General features: G+C 36.1%; 2 protein-coding genes across 4 annotated transcripts in view; one reads left to right on the forward strand and one right to left on the reverse strand.

The window, feature by feature from the left end:
* The window catches only part of galnt14 (UDP-N-acetyl-alpha-D-galactosamine:polypeptide N-acetylgalactosaminyltransferase 14 (GalNAc-T14)), an 86978-nt gene extending 71779 nt beyond the window's left edge, over nucleotides 1-15199 (reverse strand). For both annotated transcript variants that reach the window (XM_079639016.1, XM_079639015.1), the window contains exon 1: nucleotides 15106-15199. The gene's annotated coding sequence lies outside the window, so the exon portion shown is untranslated. The remainder of the gene's footprint in view (nucleotides 1-15105) is intronic.
* On the forward strand, nucleotides 12766-20987 carry angel2 (angel homolog 2). 2 transcript variants are annotated; one of them, XM_079639012.1, is made up of 9 exons: nucleotides 12766-12974; nucleotides 15886-16346; nucleotides 16440-16666; nucleotides 17197-17266; nucleotides 17772-18193; nucleotides 18405-18513; nucleotides 19480-19519; nucleotides 19743-19909; nucleotides 20201-20987. In XM_079639012.1, exons 1-9 carry the CDS (start codon nucleotides 12967-12969, stop codon nucleotides 20350-20352), a joined length of 1656 nt encoding a protein of 551 aa, XP_079495138.1. In that variant the 5' UTR covers nucleotides 12766-12966; the 3' UTR covers nucleotides 20353-20987. The 2 variants fall into 2 exon arrangements, with proteins under 2 accessions (XP_079495138.1, XP_079495137.1); XM_079639011.1 differs by lacking the exon at nucleotides 12766-12974 and adding an exon at nucleotides 15222-15443.

Below are 20987 nucleotides of genomic sequence, written 5' to 3' on the forward strand. Positions count from 1 at the left end.
GACTTGAAGAAAGCACGCAAACCTATAGACCTTATGCGCCAGAGAAACGAGGGCGCCGCCATCTTTAGAATATTGTCTTTGAACTTCCGTTTTTGCGGTCGCTCTATGGCATCGCTGTCCAGGAGTGACTAGCTTTTGAAGTGGATTTACTTAATGTAAAGTTAACGAAAGTCATCATGAGGATTGTAATGTTTAAATCAGATGTCTTAACAAATGTCAGTAGACCGGGAAGGTTTTAAAACGAGTCGTTCATTCATAAATACGCAAGATCGCTGTGAAAATACAGACCGGAAGACAAAAGACAACGAGCACAGCGCTTAAAAGGGGCGGAGCTACATAAAGTCTATAGCAATCAGAATGTCCTAGCAATGTGCTCGGAAAAATCTTTGTAAACGCATAGCAGCACCTTTGTATGCCCACAAAAACCTAGAATTGTGACGATTAGCTTTGAAGAGTAAAAATGTATAATAATGTCACTGAAAGGACAGGGAAGGAAAGTGTATCGTTCATTATTTCAAGTCATTTTAATTTTACAAACGATTCAAAACTGTAACAAAAATTGGCAGTGATTAAGACCTTTGCCTGGTGAGGAAGGAAATCAATTTCTTGGAAAAGGATTTCATAGTGTCTTTCCATGAAAATGGCAACAAATAATCATGCTCAAATAGAGTTTATTTATTTGGGGTTTTTTTTGTAATATGTTTCAGAAGTTCCGGATGACTATATATTGGTTTGATATATTTATATGATTATAATGATAATAAAATGGACTTAGCAATAATACTGCAATGCATTCACATTTCTATGGTTTCATATTTCACTTTTTAATTTAATGAACTTATAATAAGAAAAAAAATGTATAGGACACATTATAGTGGATTCAAAAGCTTTAAACAAAGCCACGCACATTATGTGCTTTTCTACATGATCGACTCTATTATATGCGTATAAATGTGCTGAAGCCGTAAAGACACAGACACAAGGCTAATAAAAACCCACTGTCACACATTTAACAACACTGATTTAAACATCTTTACACTTCCTCACATCCTGGCCTCTAATACGTGTCCCGATACACTGAACTCTCTTGAACAAGTGATCAATACCTAAAAGGAAAGAGAGATTGATTTCTTCCCTGCTCTCATCCATCAGTGTCTCTAAAATGAATACATCCATCTGTAAGCATATTGCTTATCGACCCCGGGTAAACAGAGATACAAAGCAAATGCACAATTATCAAGATGCATTGCGATGTCGCACGTTTGAAAGTTGATCTGTCTGAACTGAAGAATTTGGGCTACTTGACTTGTTCAGAATATAATATTGAAGAATGTGAATGTCCAGCTGATTTAAAAATATCTTGGTAAGCTATAACTATGTGTATGTGTTTCTGTGCAATTTACTAATAACTCAATAACACTTCAGTTCAAACGTTTTTAAAGAAGTCTCTTATGCGCATTTATCAGAAAAATACAGCAAATATATAATATTTGAAAATATTATTACATTTCAAAACTGTTTTCTATTTTAATATATTTTATCAGCAGCCATTTCTCCAGTCTTCAGTGCCACATTATCCTTCAGACATAATTTTAATATCCTGATTTGGTGCTCCAAAAAAAAATATTTTTTTGAAATGCATAAAAAATGAAATCCAAAAAAAATTATCATTTTTTGAAATGCATATATTTTATATTATAAAAAAAAAGAAGCTTACCTTAAACAGTTAGTTCACCGAAAAAACGTCACCAAAATTCTGTCATCATTTACTCACCCCATGAAGATATTTTTACAAAAATCTGAGATTGACAGTTAATCCATTGACAGTCTATGCAAGGCTACCACGTTCAAGGTCCAGCATGATAGGAAAGACATCATTAAAGTAATCCATGTGACTCCAGTGGTTTAACCTCAATTTTATGAAGCGACGCAAGTGCTTTGTTTGCATAAAAAACATAATTTACCACTTTATTTCTGAAAATATTTACCTGCAATCCAGTAGACTGAGCACCACGACGCATGCGTGTTGTTGACTCAAGACCAGAAGTTGTTCTGTGAACGCGCTTTGGATATTATTATTTTATAAATATAGAGGTACATTATAAGCAAACCAAGCACGTTTGTCGCTTCATAAAATTGGGGTTAAACCACTGGAGAGTCACATGGATTACTTTAATGATGTCTTTCCTGTCATTCTGGACCTTGAATGTGTAAATTGTGTTGCTCCCAATGGAGGGACTGAAAGCTCTTCATAAAAAAGATCTTCATTTGTGCCCCGAAGATGAACGAAGGTCTTAGGGGTTTGGAACGACATGAGTGTGAGTTATTAATGACAGAATTGTCATTTTTGGGTGAACTAACCCTTTAAATGTAATGTATGTAGCATCTTTTACCAAAGTCACATATAAACCAATCAAACAAAGAGCCTCTTAATTCAACCAATAATTAAATTAAACCAATTCAGTATTTTTGTCTTTGATGTGAATAAATATATCAATTAATTTTAGAATTATTTATCTATTGATCAATATACCATTACATTTATTCATTTAGCAGACAGCTTTATCCAATGCAACAACAAGTCAGTTGAAAATCTTATTAAAAGTAATGGCTTCCAATGCAAGCCTCTTCTTAATTAAATATATGTATGCATTATTTCTACAGTCTCTGGATGTTGTATGACAAATGTTATGCAGGAGAAGGTCTTGCAAATGCACCCGGCTCTATTTTAAGTTCCCAGTCCTGTAAATTATGCAGAGACTGGATTGTAGCGGATGTGTTGATATCCTCCTCTCACATCTCTGACACACGGTACAGTCAGGGCTAGCATAACAGCGGGATGATAAATGTGCGAAGCTTAGTCACCAAATGAACTTCATACTCTACTCAAGTTTGGAGGACGATCACAACTTTATCGTGCTTTCAATGGATTTTAAAAAAAAAATTCACATCCCACATCTCACAAATTTTGAAATTTCTGACTAATTCATTCATTTTGCTCACAGTGTTGTGTACTCACAAAAAGGCTTTTCACACTGCGCTTAACCCCAGGCTGTGCATGGTTATCATTCTAAACGCTATTCCGCTTTTAACCCAGGGGTAAAGGAACGTTTCACACTTGTAATTTAGAAGCGGGGGTTGGCACCGGGGTTGGTTATGAAACCTACTCGAAAGCATGCAGGGATAGCACCACTTTCGTAATATTAATCCCACATTGCTGTGCCAAACTTGTACATTGCAAGTGTGCCGAACACGTCCTGAAAAGTAAAGCCAAAACATTTCGATCACCCCCTTGTTGCTGGCTGCAGCATAGGTCATAAACTCCACTCTCTCCATGTAATCGAAGTTAGTTATTTGAGACTATAGAAATGGGGTGTAACGTCATTGCGATTGAAACTGTGGGAGTGTGGGAAGGACCTTAATACCACGGCCGGCTACAGCTCAGAATCACTACTGCGCAGACTCTGGCTCCAAATTACGAAATCGTCACGTCAACATCGCCCATTTCCTCTACTACAGTGGCTTAATTTTTCTACAGTGGAATATGACACGTCATACATCTTTTTTTTTTACAGTCTACTCACAGTGTGAAATCAAACAATGCAGTGTTAGAATGTTACACATGGATGCTTAGCAACTGACAACCAATAGCGTGCCACATATATTCATTCGTTGTATAAACAGTAGTTTCAGCATTTGAGGGGACATTTTTTTTTAAATGGTGACAGAAAACGCAACAATTGACCCTTCGCAGGGAGCTTGATTGACAGGTGATCTGACCGATCATACTTCGCCATCCGCCATTTTGTCCGACAAAGCAGTCAGGAGAGTTAGTAGATTAACATGGGAGGATTTGAACTTGAAAAACGGAGTGTACTGACGCCTTTCAGCGGTTAAAACAACATTCCTTCTGATGTTCATTCATGTTTATTTGAAGTGATAAATTTACTAGAAGGAAGAGAAGATCGGTTCACAAGCAGCTTTAACTGATGCTCTACAGCGATCTGTCAGGCACATTAAAGAGCCACAAAACGGTATTTATTGTTTAAATTTCTTTAAAAATTACCAAATTTGAAAGGTGAGACTTTGTTTAATATGTTTAATATCAAAAGTAACCTGGTCTGTCCTGTCTGTCAGCGCGTTGTCAGTGTCCTCTCTGCTCCGCAATGTATTTTTCGCTGCGTGAGAACATGGTGTGTGGTGTGAGAGCGGCGTAGCTTGTCGGACATAGCGACAGTAACTAAGGGGGGCGGGTCTTTGCGAACGGTCAATTGAAGTGAAAAAGAGACTGTTTCACACCTTTATAGTGTGAAAAGTCCATTTAGGAAAAACTTGACAGTGAAGTCGGCAATAAATAGGATATGATGACGCGCATGCTAGAGTCATTATGGAAGCATACATGTGCCATTTGTCCAATCACTGACACTGCAAATAAGAACGTTAACCCAGGTTGACAGTGTGAACTGGTAGCTTATGAATACCCAGGATTAATTGTTAACCTCGGGTAAATTATGAGAAATGTAAAACCTGAAGCAAGTTAGCAGGATTCCATTTACCTGGGGTTTAGAATGACCCAGGGTTCACTGTTTCAAGTGTTAAAAGCCCTATAGTCACATATCTGTGTTGCCTGGTCTTGCAGCTCAGGAGAATGAATACAAAAACACTTCCAAGTATACATCAAGGCAGATTGCCTGTTAAGATTCATGCCTGTTGGAATTGAGGATGTGATAAAAAGGGAAAAGGAAATGAAAACATCTTAAATGTACCCCACATTATTGCTTGTTCCATCGGAAATGAATCTGTCATGAAGTGCATTTTATCAGAAGTCTATTGGAGCTCAAAATGAATATTTCAGAGAACAAGATGCCTGTTTGACACCGCACATGAATCCTGAGCAGAAATTAACTTGGTGAGAATATGCATTGATGCACTGATGTTTGGTTATGGATCGCTCAGGTCTTTCAAACGCCAGTAAACCACCTTCATGAAAGCCTCGTACCACAGTACAGCTGTCAGATCATGCAAACCCATTTACCCAGCCGCTTGATCCCGCAAAGAATACTAGCTTTTTTTTTTTTACACATTTGAATGCCTCAGTAGAAGTGCATGAAATTACACTTCAAATTGGCATGCGTTTCCCCTCCCTACAGGGAAGGATGCATTCCCACTTCTTGGTACATTAATCAACTGGAAATTGAGACAACGGTTGAACACATTACGGCTGTCAGAGAGCTGAAGACAATGTAGAACTTCCACTGCCTCAAACGAACCAGAGGGTCTCAGTATCACTCAGTTCATTAACATTTCATACAGAGAACACAACACAACAGCCCTCTGGAGTGAGACTGTCTTTATTTACACAGACTCTGGCTGCAAGCAGAAGCGGTAAGGAAGGATAATCACACTTTTCTGAACCCGTAACACAGAGGGTTCTATTTCCTAGTGCGTTTATAGAGCCGGAGCGAAACTGCAACAGATGACCTCAAATCTAGGTTGTCTCCTGTACAGCATCCTTCAAAGAAACACCTCTTCAAAACAAACCGCCATCATCATCATCACCAAGAAAGAGCTGTTACAAAACTGTTTGGTCACCAACATTCTTTCCACACAATAAAAGTCATACAGGTTTGGAACGACATGAAGGTGACTAAATGATTTTTGAGTAAACTATTCCCTAACCTGTGCATATTCTTGAAATGACATGATGGTTACGTAATCGCACATTTAAATCAGAAGCGTCTTAACATAACGTACGGACATGCGCTTGCATAATCTGGTCCCCAGGGATTTTTTTGTATATTCTTGTTTGCATTATCCCACAATATTCAGACATTTTTATATCAAGGGAAGGTAAAATTACAAACTGAAGTGGCCTGTTTGCCTGGGAATTAGTTCACGCAAGCATCTAATTCCCATTTATATTCATGTTTCACAGCATTTTCTAAATTAAATATGACACTTTTGTATGGAATACATTTCACTGCACTTACAACTCAACAAAAATCAACAGTAATGAATTCTGATGTCTCACATACTGTTTTTTTTAGAGTTCTCTCCAAATTGTGCTTAAGATATGCCACAGAGGGCCACGAAAACAGATTGATTACATGAACAGGGTCAGTGAAGTTTGCTGGTGCTGTCAATCAACATGATTAGTTCTTTAACTACTGAAACAACACATACTTTTAACAGAAACACAATCACAAAGGCATACGCGTTTGATAACAGGCATTCAGCTTCTCTATATACAGTATACATACACTACTACAGTGGTGGAAATGGCTGAGATTCACTGGGGGAACCCTAGTTGGGACATATTTTATATGTGTAAAATTAGAATATCCCACTATAGCCTATTCGTTAAACAGTTTGGAGTCAGTAAGATTATTTTTTCTTTTTGAAAGGAATTTTAAATGTTTCAAAAGTTACAAAAAAGACATTTATAATGTTACAAATGATTTATATTTAATATAAATGCTATTCTTGTAAACCTTAATAAATGAAAGAAACCAAAACGAAATGTATAACTTTGAACATTGATAAAAATAATAAATGTTTCTTGAGTACCAAATCAGCATATTAGAATGATTTCTGAAGGATCATGACACTGAACACTAAAGTAATGATGCTGAAAATTCAGCTTTGATCACAGGAATAAATTACATTTAAAAATAAATAAAAATAAGGTATAATATATATATATAAAGTTACTTATAATTGTAATAGTTCACAATATACATATAATATTAAAATATAGCTAAACTTTTTAATACTATCTTTGAGAGCATAAGATTTCAAAGTCATTTAAAAATCTTCCTGACCCCAAACTTTTGAACGATATCAATCTTTTGCTGAACTACACAAAGGTTATCTGTGATTCTATATCAAATTAATCAATCGTTTCATTCATAATACATTTAATCTTAGCTAAATCTACGAGACAGGATGATAATGAGCTCAATGAATATTCTTTTTTTTAACATTGTGAATGTTCTAGATAATGAGAAGAATACAGATTTATTTTTGATCTGCCCAATACTCCAGAGGAGATTTGTCAGGGATACGAGTTGCTTGCAGGGCTAGAGAGAGAATTCATATTTTAGAAGATTTGCTCTTTATCTATCAACCTCAACCTTTGCCATCCTTTAGACCTGTCTGTGTCACTCGGACGTCAGATTTGAACAATGGCTAATGCAAGGGCATCTTCAACATCCTAAACAGAATTGTTCCATCTTAAACTATCCCCAAAGCAGCAACTAACCAATATGAGATGGTTTGACAATTCACACAATTGTACACTGTAAATACTTTTCTTAGTATTATGTCTTAGTATGGTTTCTTACTGTATAAAGTGTTTGTATTATGTTTCAGTCAATTCTGTCAAAGAATCACATGCTCACCAAGGCTGAATTTATTTGATCAAAAATACAGTAAAACAGTAGTATTGTGAAATATAATTTACAATTTAAGAATAACATATTTCTGGTCTAATATTTGGATTTAATACTGCTAATTTATTATTATTATCAATGTTGAAAACATTGTGCTGCTTAATATTTCTGCCAAAACCCTGATAGATTCTTTGATAAATAGAAACTTCAAAAGAACAGAATTAATTTGAAATAGAAATATCTTGTAACATTATACATGTTGTTACTGTCACTTTTGATCAATGTAATGAATCCTGGCTGAATACACTCTAAAAAATGCTGGGTTGTTTCAACCCAATTTTGGGTCAAATATGGACAAATCCAAACGTTGGGTTAAAAATGTAATTAAAAAATTTAACCCAACGGCTGGGTTTGTCCATATTTGACCCAAAATTGGGTTGAAACAACCCAGCATTTTTTAGAGTGTACAAGTATTCTTTTTTTAAATCTTACTCACCAAAAACTTTTGAATGGTAGTATGTATATTTATATCGGGTATATTTTTCCTTATTAAAAAAAATGTCTTGTATAGAACCTTGTAGCATAACATGAGCCAAAAATCCATTTTCTATTCCTATAATAATATTTACATGTGTGAAAATGCGAACATGATTGAGGATCGGTCCTTTTGCAAAGATGGTATAAAACAACAGATTAAACAGCGGCTCGATTTCCAACCAGCTGAACATGGAGTCACACTCGATTACTATTAAATCAATACATCTGAGCCGCTGGTGGCTTGTCTTTGCTGTAAGGTAATTATACTTTAATTCAAGTCACATTTTACACTCCAGCTTGATCCTATTAAAGAGTGAGATGGCAATAGCCTTTGCTCGCTAAACTACTAATCTGCATCTACGCCTGACACCTGATGTTTCGCGTAAAGACTGAATCGTAATAAACCTGCGGGCCTTCAAAACGACAGAAAGGCAGGTTCAAACGGTGTTCTGTTGCGTTACACACATGACAGGCTGAAATTAATTTCATCATAACTATGAGAGCACTGAACATTAAAGAGGAGAATGAGTAATCGCTATTAAATACAATAGATGTGTTAATCATAATAATGTGTCTTTATGCGTTTATTGGTGGAAAAATTGGCCGACTAGTTTAATGAGTATTTCAAATATTGCAAAATATTGGATGTTTCATTCCTGTGGCATCCACAGTTTTGCAGTGCACTGTTGGTGGTCTAAAACAAGAGCATATCTTTATTGAGAATCATTGCTTTTCATAGTGTCTCATTTCTCAGTGACCTTTTCCTCATACTGTCCTTGGGGAAGGAAAGACTTGAAAATGCATTTCACACATCAGACTAAATTTATGCAAGATCTCCGTCTACTTTGACCCATTTACCGTGACACTTCTTGAGCCTTCTGCCTCACGGTTATCTGCAGATGTTAATATTTGATGTATGTGTGGCCAAAAGGACCAAGGTGAACCTCAAAACTGCTGAGGCTGACAAGTGTTATAAAAGAAGCTGTTAATTTTTCATCCCTGGGTTTTTTGCATGATAATAATAATTGGAGGGGTTTGCATGAAAATGTTAACCTGTTAATTGCCCACCGTTGGGCCCAAAGTTATTACATATTTAAAATAGTAATATCCTTTACTAAACCTAAACTAATCTTGACACACTATATATCATTTGAAAGCTTACAGTCTCTAGTTTTCATATTTGGTGACTGATTTTCAAAATAAATTACAGAGAAGCTGTAATTTATCAATTTGCAACAAGAATATTTTCATACTCCTAAGGTGTGTTCAGACCTTTATTTTGAAATAGTGATAAATGAAAAATCATGAAAGAATGGTAAAACCTCAGTTTGTTTTCATGCCAAGAGTTCAAAACATAGCATCCATTCAATTATTTTAGAAAAAAAGGTCTGAAAATGTTTTAAATATAAAGAAAAACAAAAAAGTTTGGTACTGCGCCCAAACAAAATCTTACTGAAAGCTCTTTTTTTTTATATCAACCTAAAATTTGAAACACAACTTGTTCAGATTTTTGGCTTTGATTATTTTTTTTTGCAGTTTTAGAGTCGCCCAGGTTTTGAAAAAATATATTTTATATAAAATATGAATAATTAAATTTTGTATATTGTACATTTTCATAAACTCAAACTTCTATAACTTTTTTCTGTTTAACTTTCTTAATTTATTTCACTTCTACAAAAATCTGCCAAATGTCTTCTTTAAAACAAGACCAATCTTATGTCTATATTCCAAAGCATTCTTGAATTACAAACATTTAAGTTCGGAATGTGCCTTTTCATGTCTATTTAAAAAAAGGGACTAAGAATAATGAATCCTTTCTGAGACATCGCAAAAAAAACAACTAAAAAATCAGCTCATTTTAACAAAATGTTGCAGTTTACTGTCTCCTAATTATAGTCTTTCTCCCAGTATTGCCTCCAATTACAGCACAACACCTCCTCTTCTAATGTCCCTTGCTGTGTCAACCTGATCAACACGTTTTTACGCCAAATTACACCTTCCACCCAACCAATTTATATTTAGTATATGAAGACATTTCGGTGTACTTATTTGTTTATTTACTTGTCGGTTTGACAGCCTCTCCAAATAATGATTTTAAAGAAATGTTCTCATAAAACTGGTATTTATGCAGCAAATGCACAGAGCAATATGAGCTAATGGAGTGTGTCGGTGGGTAAGGTCATGCTGCCAGGCAGATGGCGGGAGAGTGTTGATCAACAGCCTTATTAAAGGGAACAGAAAGGTCTGGATTTGTGGGACCGTGACTGCGTTGTTTTAGGAAAATTCTGATGCTCACATTAGCCAGCAATATCGGAAATATGGAACACAAGTTAATCCGTAGGATTATGAGTTTGATTAATCTTTGTGTTCAGCTCTGTTTTCAGTCATCTGCCTCATCCAGGAGGGTGACGAGTCTGCATAGAGACAAGGGGTCAAATAACTGGCTGTCTGGGGCAGTCGTAATAACAACCTGGAGCCCAACACACACAAAACAGTGGAGATGATAGTGGACTTCAGGAGGAAGAGGAACACCCCAGCACTCCCTCCACTCACCATCATGAACAGCACTGTGGAAGAAGTGGAGTCATTCAGGTTTCTGGGCACTGCCATCTCACTGAAGTGGGACAGTCATAGTGGGACTCCATAATGCCAGCAGCCATATCATCCTAGCCCAAGACTGGTTGCCCACTGAAGCTAAGCAAGGCTGAGCCTGGTTAGTACCTGGATGGGAGACCTCCTAAAACCAGGTTGCTGCTGGTAGAGGTGTTAGTGAGGCCAGCAGGGGGAACTCACCCTGTGGTCTGTGTGGGTCCTAACACCCCAGTATAGTGACGGGGACACATACTATCAAAGAGCACCGTCCTTCGGATGAGACGTTAAACCGAGGTCCTGACTCACTGCGCGCGTGCGCGGTCATTAAAAAAATCCCAGGATGTCCTTTGAAAAAGAGTAGGGGTGTAACCCCGGCATCAAGGCCAAATTTGCCCCTTGTCCTCTGTCCATCATGGCCTCCTAATCATCCCCATACACTGATTGGCTACATCACTGTCTCCTCTCCACCAGTAAGCTGGTCTGTCCGGTGTTGATCTAATATCTAGCTGTCTGGTATGGTTCACGCACCAAATCAGGAGACTACAACGGACTGTCCGGAGTGTGGAAAGGACTATTGGTGCCCCCATTCCCAGCCTCCAGGACCTGTATTCTTCCGGAGTGAGGAAAGGGGCAGGTAAAAACATCAGAGTCCACTCACCCCGGCCACAACCTTGAACTGTTGTCATCCGGACGGCACTAGAACATCTAAACACAGGACCAGTTTCTTCTTACAGGCTATTTCTCTCTTGAACAGTTAAATGCAACTTTTTTGTGCAATATCCTATTCATATTATTATTCACAATACTGCAATGTTCATTATCGGTAAATGTTTATTCTGACTATACCTATTGTGTCTTTAAACTTTTTTTATATTTTTTTATCTTAGATGTTATGTCTTGTTATTTTTATGCGTGTACTGGAAGCTTCAATACCAAGGTAAATTCCTGCACACTTAGCAATAAAGCTCTTTCTAATTCTGAAAACCCTGGGTCTTAAATACCTGCTACAGAGACCTTCTATACTTCTACAATTTTTGGAATCAGACAACCAATTATAAACCGCCCAAGTTGTTTAACTTATTAAATAATCATATGCATTGTACAGTTGGAAAAAAATTAAAGTCAGCATGCCATGAAATGAAAGATGTGATGGTCTTTTCTTCCTTATTGTGAAGTATATCAGAGTGAAACAGCTTCTCGAACGAGAATAGGTAGGGCGGGGACTTGATTTTCTCTATCGATAACTGATTGGATTGTTAGATCGTTGCTATTGTTGATCTCATTCGAGTAGCAGGTTGATGAAAGAAAAAAAGATGTGCACAGATAAATCATTTATAATAAATACTGCAATATTTCACAATTTATGATTTCACGATGACTTTAATTTATAATAGGAGTAATAAATACATACTATTACTTTTGTTGTATGTTTCAGGAAACTTAACACACTAGAGCAGATCTACATGGCAACATTTACACATTAGGCTAATGGCTAATAATCCCAGTGTTTACCTGACAACAAATGTATGAACAGTGTGAAATATGAAACATGATAACCGAGGATTCTGTTTACCCAAGTTTAAGAATGACAAAAGTTAACCATTTCAATTCTGAAAAGGCAATTTGTTTATTGAGTAGTAGAGTAAATGGAGTTTGACCCGGGATCTACAATACAGGTGAAACTCAATTTTTTTTAACATTGTGCAAAAGTTCATTTATTTCAGTAATTCAACTTAAGGTAAAACTAATATATTATATAGACTCATTACATGCAAAGTGAGATATTCCAAGCCTTTATTTGTTATAATTCTGATTATTATGGTCTGAAAACCCCAAATTCAAAATTAAAATATTGTGAAAAGTTTTTCATAGCTGTAAGCCATAATCATCAAAATTATATAAAAAATAAAGGCTTGAAATATCTCACTTTGTATGTTAGTTTCATCTTTTAAGTTGAATTACTGAAATAAATGAACTTTTGCACGATATTCCAATTTTTCACCTGTTTCACCTGTACAAGAGTGACACCTAGTGGTTACAACATTTGTTCACACAATAGCCTACATTTAAACCCATTGAACCCAGATGAATTATTTTGTACCCCCTAATAATAGGTAGCCTACAAATATTTTGTCTTGATAGGATAACATATATCATAATTTAACATATACTATATGAGTCACAAATTACTAGCATAAATAAATAAATATTTAGAAAAGGCCAAACGTTCGAGATGTGACTGGTCCATTGCATCTGAAAAGCTTCGCACAAATGTTTTGTAACAACAGCACGAAACCATACGGACAGAGAAGACAGACAGGGAGACAAGAGACGACAAGCTGAGCATTCCACCACTGCGACACCGACAACAATCATTTAATATCTGGATGGATCGAGAGTTCCGCGGTGTGTTTTATCGACACTGCTGCATTGTTTTATCTGTAAAATGCACCGGTAAGTAAAACGCGATTTCAACTGCTACAGTGGACGTTTACTTATATATGCGACGCAAATCTTAATGAATAGGCCTATTCTATCGATCAAGCCTTGATATAACAGCAGTTCCATGCCCAGGGTTATCATCAGTCTGCTCAAAAACAATCAGATGTATACAGAATCTACAGATTTACTGTAACTAACAAATTTGCTTGTGGAGGACCGACCGTTCTAGTATTTTGTCACATAATGCTTTCCGTCATGAATAGTTCGAATCTGAATCCTTTCCGCGAATCGATTCATTCGATCAGTTTTTTTTTTTTTGTTAAACATTCCAAAACATCAAAGCATTAAGGCCATACAGATGGGAACATGGAAACAACAAAACAAATAAGACAAAAAGATACAGATACAGATGTGTTGTCAGGGTAACAAAAAAACAACAACAACAATGTAATACATTTACACATTAAGAAAATGACAAAAATGAAGATAGTATTCACAGCTTTGGGATCAGATATTTGGATACTTTCCATATAGGCTACTGGTCTGATCATCTTTGAATAGAGAAAAAAGAGGTTTAGAACCAGTAAAGTTTTGTTTATGTATTTAAAATATATGGCTAGTAGGAAACACAAATTAATTATGTAATATTTCCCTATTCTCTTTTTTGAGTAGTCAAACAATCCAAAGAAAATCTCTTTAAAACAGAAAGAAAAGTATCTTACAAAATAAGAGTGTACCAAAATTTCTCTCTCTCTGTGTGTGTGTGTGTGTGTGTGTGTGTGTGTGTGTGTGTGTGTGTGTGTGTGTGTGTGTGTGTGTGTGTGTGTGTGTGTGTGTGTGTGTGTGTGTGTGTGTGTGTGTGTGTGTGTGTGTGTGTACAATAACAAGTGAATTATCATCTTCCTCAGAAGAGTGACAAAAGCAGCATTTTTTTGCTGACAAAACATTTGTGAATTAATTTAAATGTTATTTATTTTACTTTATTGATAAGCAGATACTTATGAGGCAAAGACCATACTTTCTCCACAAATTATCTACAATATTATTCAAATATGGTATTACACAAGGAATCTTATATTATCTCTAATAGCTCTTATTATATAATTATTCTTTTGTCACTCTACAGAAAAGCATAGATTTCATTCTGATCATTGTGTCAGTTCAAAAGGTAAGTAGGCCTACATGGCCATGGGAATGTCCCTTGCAAGAGTAAAGATACTCCATAGGGAATGGCATTGGAAACAATGGCGAATTCATTAGCAGTTATATAGGAATTTTATATTTCTGTAAAAAAATCTGAACTGTCTGACATGTGAGTAAATGTTAAAAACTAAAAAAAAACTAAAAGAAGGTTGTTTTTGAACCAGTTGTCAAAGAAAAGTGATTTATTCTTGTAGAGAATATCCTTATAGTTCCATAAGTAATTTGTTTATGTTAGTTTGTGTATTAGGGACCAGGTCAAAAGCATCTGCTATGGAAATTATAAAAAGTTTGATAGGGATCTTTGTAACATTATAGTTTAAAGTAGGAGAAAATCCAGGCCACCAACTTTAGAGAAAATATAATTAGGAATAATATTCCAAATTGAAGAGGGATTATTGAGGACATTTTAAGCCAATTAATTTTAAGGTGTTGATTAAGGTAGCAAAATGAAATATTTTTTTTTTTACAGTTTTTCTAATAGGCCTAAAGTAATAATACAATTCTTTTATTTTTCCAAACAAAATAATTTAACATGCTTTCAAGCTTTTTCCAAGGAATAAGTCTCGACCATCTTTCAGCTTTAGAGAGTAAAATTCTTCCTCTTATCGACAAGTCTCTCAGCCAAGAATTGGGTTTTTCTTTGGGTTTTCATTTTTAAGGTCGATATTTAGTTTAGCTATAGCCTACATCTTGTTTGTTGGTCTTTATTCATTGCAATTTCTAAGTATATAAGTGGTGTCATCATCAGCCAGCTGACTAATGATAGTTTGTCTATTGTCTACTGTAACTACTACATATGCAGAGCTAAAAATTGAGAGGCAAGCAAGAATAGGCATGTCTACCATGTGACAAAATGAATATTGGTGAATATAATTTAATAGCACTGTTATTTTTTCTATATAATGTCGTGAAGGCTCTACAAATTGCTTTAGTAACTTACTTTTCGCGTCGTCACTCAAATCATCGGTGCATCCAAGCGTCGGCTAACAAATTTGTCGGTACTGGTTCTCGGCTGATAGTAATTCATAGAAAAGATCCGACTCTAAAGAATGATTCATTCACGAGATTCGGACATGGCTGGTGACGTCATATTCAAACGCCATGATCGTCTGTGTTTGTTGTGTGTGTTAGCATGTAACAACATTAGACGTCTTTTCACAATAGTTTTCTGGTTTCACTCAGTTCAGATGTTGCTAAAAAGAGTCGTTTTACGATAAGAGGACGTTACATGCCTCGACACACTAATTCTAATTATGTCCGACCAGGATTATCTCCAGAGTAAGTTCATATGGATTGTGAATTTTGACTATGCCGATGACTAGCAAAACGGCATGATACTATGATCTATTTTAACATTTCAACATAATTATGGAGGCTTTTAACAGACTAAATAAAAATAATGAAATTATTAAATATATCATGGAATGTTTCGATAAATAAATACATTCAAATGTATATCATGTCGTAAATTAGGTCATTTTTTATTTATTTGTAACTTACATACAGTTCATTGTGCTCATTTATTGATTGCAATTGCTCAGTTTAACTGGAATTGTTTATATAACTACTGTAACCACAGGTAAAAGCATGAGTGACTTGATTTCCATGCTTAGTTTCTAACTATGTTAGAAATTTTTTTTAGCATAAACACATTTACAATACATAACTGCTTTAATAAAAAGTCTTATTTATAATTTATGATGATTCTTTCCTCTTGCAGTCATCCCATGTTTAGCCGTTACCTGAGCACAGTGGGCTTTCCACCAGCTCGGACCGTTTACAACCACTGGTATCAGCCTAGTCATTTATGGTGGACACAACCACCTCACCGGCAGCATCCCTTTTCCTCCTTCAACACTGTCAGACACCTCTCCAACAGGCCTCCGAGACCTCCGGATCCGTACAACTGGAGTTCCTGGAGGCGATCTGAAATATTGCCACACACTCAACCCAGACGGGGCCTTCACCTTTCTGCATTTCTGATGGACCGCTCTGACCAGGAGCCACCTCCTAAGAGGAGGAAGAGCGCGGATGGAAGGCTGGCAGGGGAAAGATCTCAACACTCACCTCCAAATGGCAGCAGGAGTCCTAAAGGAAGTCCTGAATGGCTACGCAAAACTGGCATTCCAGTGCCTCCTGGGAACTTTTCTTCAAGCCCAGAGTGGACTGAAGCCACACCAGGTGAATGATTTGGATGCTCATTTTAATGCATATTGATGTATTGGTATGTTGTTGTGCATAAAAAGCCAAATCCATAATCTTTTTCCTTCACAGAGTTGAAGAGACACTGGGAGGATCTTTCTCAGCTTTGTAATGCTGCATCTGCGAAAGGGGGGGAACAAAAACGGCCATTTGATTTTTCTGTGATGTCCTACAATATCCTCTCGCAAGACCTGCTCTGTGATAACACGTACCTTTACAGGCACTGTAATCCTCCCGTTCTGGATTGGCGCCATAGGTTTTCAAACATCATCAAAGAGCTGGAACAACACAGCGCCGATGTAAGTGAATGGGCCTTTCTTGAAATAATCATTTGTTCGAATTTTTTCATCATTTCCGCGTAAAACTTATTTAGGTAAAATTGCTGGATAAAATTTGTGTGCCCTTCAGAACTGTCTGACTGACTCGAACTCTTTGCCAGCAAATTTCTAACTTTAGAGTGTATACATTATACATGGAAAGCCTTTTATGTAATGGTGGGGATACACAGATATTGAAATTCCGGCTAATATCAATAAGCCATTCATGTTATGACTGATAACGGTAAATGTCAGGTGTTAAAATTCTATACTATTTTCTCTAAATAAATTCAAATGAAAACTCAATTATTTTAAATGCAGGAGAAAATGAGGTGTTATAATGTGCAGTATGACAAATAAATACATTGATTTTAATATGTGCTAAGATTACATTTAGCAGAGTTATTAAAAAGACTAAGTGTTAGATGCCTAACGATGCTTTGTTTTTATATTCAGTGGACAAGAATGGATAATTTTCTTTAAAATATCTGCAATAACTTTTTTTTCCGTAGATAATGTGCCTGCAGGAGGTGCAAGAGGACCACTATAAACAACAAATCAAACCCTCGCTAGAATCTTTAGGTACTTGCTTTACTTCCTTGATATCTCTTTCCTGTGATGGCAAAGCTTAATATAATAATCGACTCAAAAAAAACATTTCTCATTATCAACAAAATGGTAGTGGTGCTTAATATTTCTTGTGGATTTTGAGATGAACAGAAGGTTATTTATTTGAAAAAGGTTTTATTTGTAACATACATTGTAAATGTGTTATGTCACTTATTCAATTTAACGAATCCTTGCTGAAAGCATTAATTTCTTTGAAAATAAAAATAAAAATCTTACTGGCCCATTTCACATGAAAATCTGGGATTCCAAATCTTGTGTAAACCTGGCAAGTTTTAGGGATTTTCAAAATGTAAAACAATGAAACATTATGACGTTATTGTAATAATAAAAAAAAAAAACTTTGATTGTAAAATAAAATATTACAAGTGGACTTAGACTTTTTAACCATACTTTATTTAATAAATATTGAGGAATAGGACTTAATTTTTAACACCGCAATTCTCTGCCCTTAAAACAGGATACCATTGTGAATACAAACGGAGAACGGGACTTAAGCCTGACGGCTGTGCTGTGGTCTTCAAACGTGAGCGCTTCTCTTTGGTCTCCTGTCATCCTGTGGAGTATTTCCGGCGTGGCATCCCTCTCCTGGACCGTGATAACGTGGGCCTGATTGTTCTGCTGCGGCCCATCGACCCCCATAGCTCTCTCACCAACGTCTGTGTGGCCAACACACATTTACTGTACAACCCTAGGCGCGGGGACATTAAACTGGCCCAGCTGGCTATGCTGCTGGCAGAGATAAGCCAGGTGGCCCAGTTACCTGACAGCAGCGTTTGTCCTGTGCTGCTCTGTGGGGATTTTAACTCCATTCCCTGGTCTCCCCTGTATCGCTTTATTAAGGACAGCAGACTGGACTATGATGGCATAACTATTGGGAAGGTAGAGAATCTTGAGGCATTTCCTTGCTTTTTATTTTTCAGACTATGGCTGCGTCCGATTTTTTTTTTTGTCTACGAGTAGGCTACTGTAAATTTGGACATATTTCTTTTTTCACATACTGTTTTTTGCCTACTATATGGTAGGGAAGAATGCGATTTCGGATGCAGCCACAGTTTTGGCATCTCTTGAATTTTCTGACTTGATTTTGCAGGTGTCAGGACAGGAGGAGAACCCAAGAGGGCAGCGTATTCTTACTGTGCCAATTTGGCCCAAAAGTCTGGGCATCTCTCAGCAGTGCCAGTACGAAAGCCAAACAACAGGTCACCTTTCAGCCCTTATTACATCTAATATAATATAAACAAATAATTATAATTTCCAAGAACATTTGAAAACTGTAACAACAAACATTATGTTCCACAGTATATTTTAAATGTTATTTCTAATGACCACTGTAAAAAAAAGTAATATTTTGTAACATTTTAGGAATATTAGATGTTTTCTATTTAAAAGAACAGCATTTATTTGGAATAGAAATATTTTTTTAACAATGTTAATGCCTTAAATGTCACTTTTGATCCATTTAAAGCATCCTTGCTGTATAAGAGTAAAACATTATTTAAAAAAAAAACAACAACAACGTACTGACTCCAAACTTTGAATGGTACTGTATGATAACCATTATGGGGATTTTTTTTGCTTCTCTGTTATTAACAGTTAGAGTAAATACAGTAACCCTCATACAGTTATGTCATAAATACAAATGTATATTTGTTATAAGACTAGATTAAAATATCAAACAAAGTGGCATGTGAAAATAAATGATGCCAGACCTTTTCTCAAAAAACAAACACTTCCATTTTAGTAATTTTTGCAGTGAATTTGAACTAGCTGGTGTCGTTGAAAAATGATTTTTAATGCATGTATTCTGTAATTTAGGGCAACTGATGTTACTTCACCTGTTTTAATCTAGTGTCCAAATACATCCAAATATGTCTCCAATATATCTATTGTTTTATTATTTAAACTTTAGGCAAATGATATATAAAATAATATATATTTGGTTCAAAATATATAAATATGTACATACTTTATTTGGCTTAAGTGTCCAAATACTTTTTGGGGCCACTATATGCACTTTGAAAGCAAATTTGACATTTAGTCTTACTATACATTGCAGTGTAGTAAACTGTAATATTGATTTAAACAGAGGCAGTCCCAGCTATAATGCATTCTGGAATAGCTTTAAATATGCAGCTGCTAACATTTAGTTTGAATTATTTTCACAGATTCTGATTTGAAGGATTTGGAGCAAACAGAACTGGATGGGTAAATATAAATCCCTATATATCTCTACAGTGGCTTGCTTGATTCACTCACATAAACCCTTACCCCGAGTTTCTGTAGCTCTTTTTATGTTCCTTAACTGTTGACGTTTTAAAATCTTGACAGTCAGTGCTGTTCAGCAAATTTAAGGTGAAGAAATTTGTCAGCGTGTCGAACTGAAATGTTTTTAACAGTAATCATTCTTCTCATGTGATCTGTTTTGTAGTTTCACCGAGCCCAGCATAGAGCACGGTTTAAAGCTGACCTCTGCGTACTCCCACCACCTTAAAGAGAGCGGTCAATCTGAGATCACCACATGTCACTCACGTACAGCCATCACTGTCGATTACATCTTCTACTCCGCCGCTCTGGGGGATGAGATGGCTCAAGCAGGTTTGACCATTACATTACTATTATCTTTCCTAGGAAATACTCGATAGTTGTTGTGTAATGTAACATTTCATTCAAATGATTTATTACTACAGCTATTGTGTCGCCACATGAATATGTATATCCTCAAAGTAGAAGCTGATGCCACTAGACTATCAATGTAAATGTTACATCACCACTCCTGTAGTCATGTGACCCGTGATGCTGCAGTTTGCTGCAGTGCAGTACATTCAACAGCAAAATTTCTGCTGCTGCTGGTTACCATAGTGTTTTTTTTTTCCTCCACTTACCCAGAATGCAGTGTGCCATCAGAGAAGGGTCTGCAGCTTTTGGGCAGGTTAGCCCTGGTGGGGAAAGATGAACTCCATGAGGTTAATGGCCTTCCCAACCAGCATAACTCCTCTGACCACCTGCCGCTTTTGACACGCTTCCGTCTACACCCTTGAGCTGACGGCTGACAGAACGAAAAGTGTTTGCGATGATCCTACAGCCTTTAAATCCTTTTGTGGCCAGAAAATAAATTGTTTAAGAAACTCACAGTACAATGCAAACCGTTTTTCCACAACAGCAAAGACATGATTCACAGATTCTCTTAAAGGGATAGTTCACTTAAAAATGAAAATTCTGTCATCATTTACTCACCCTCAAGTTGTTTCAAACCTGTATGCATGTCTGTCTTCTGTTGAACACAAAAGAAGTACCAAACAGTTGATGGGCCCCATAAAGAAGAAATAAATTCATACAGGTTTGGAACAACATGAGGGTGAGTAAATGATGACTGATTTACTATTTGAACTATTCCTTTAAGACTGTCTGTAATAATGTGTCTTGTCTGTAAGTTGTGAGTATACCTGATTTTTCCAGTTCATTATGGGGACATTCATACTATACCCAATAAATTAGGGATGTTTTATTGTGAATTATGGCAGCTTTGATACTAAGCAAGTCATTTCATGAAGATGTTAATATTTTTTTATTTTCAAGGTTTTACAAGGTATCTCTGTTTCAGACCTGCATCATATTAAAGATTATAATTAAAAAAAGAAAATAATAAATGATTTTATCTTTAACCTGTTGAAGT

Source organism: Phoxinus phoxinus, assembly GCF_949152265.1.
Source record: "Phoxinus phoxinus genome assembly, chromosome: 16".
Lineage (NCBI taxonomy): Eukaryota > Metazoa > Chordata > Actinopteri > Cypriniformes > Leuciscidae > Phoxinus > Phoxinus phoxinus.

Bases quoted from the DNA above. Each gene is read 5' to 3' on its own strand.
- angel2 (XM_079639011.1), top strand. From the start codon at position 15,394: ATGCCTCGACACACTAATTCTAATTATGTCCGACCAGGATTATCTCCA. The intron at 16,667-17,196 runs GTAAGTGAATGG...TTTTTTCCGTAG, and splicing joins TGGAACAACACAGCGCCGAT to ATAATGTGCCTGCAGGAGGT. The intron at 17,267-17,771 runs GTACTTGCTTTA...CCCTTAAAACAG, and splicing joins ACCCTCGCTAGAATCTTTAG to GATACCATTGTGAATACAAA.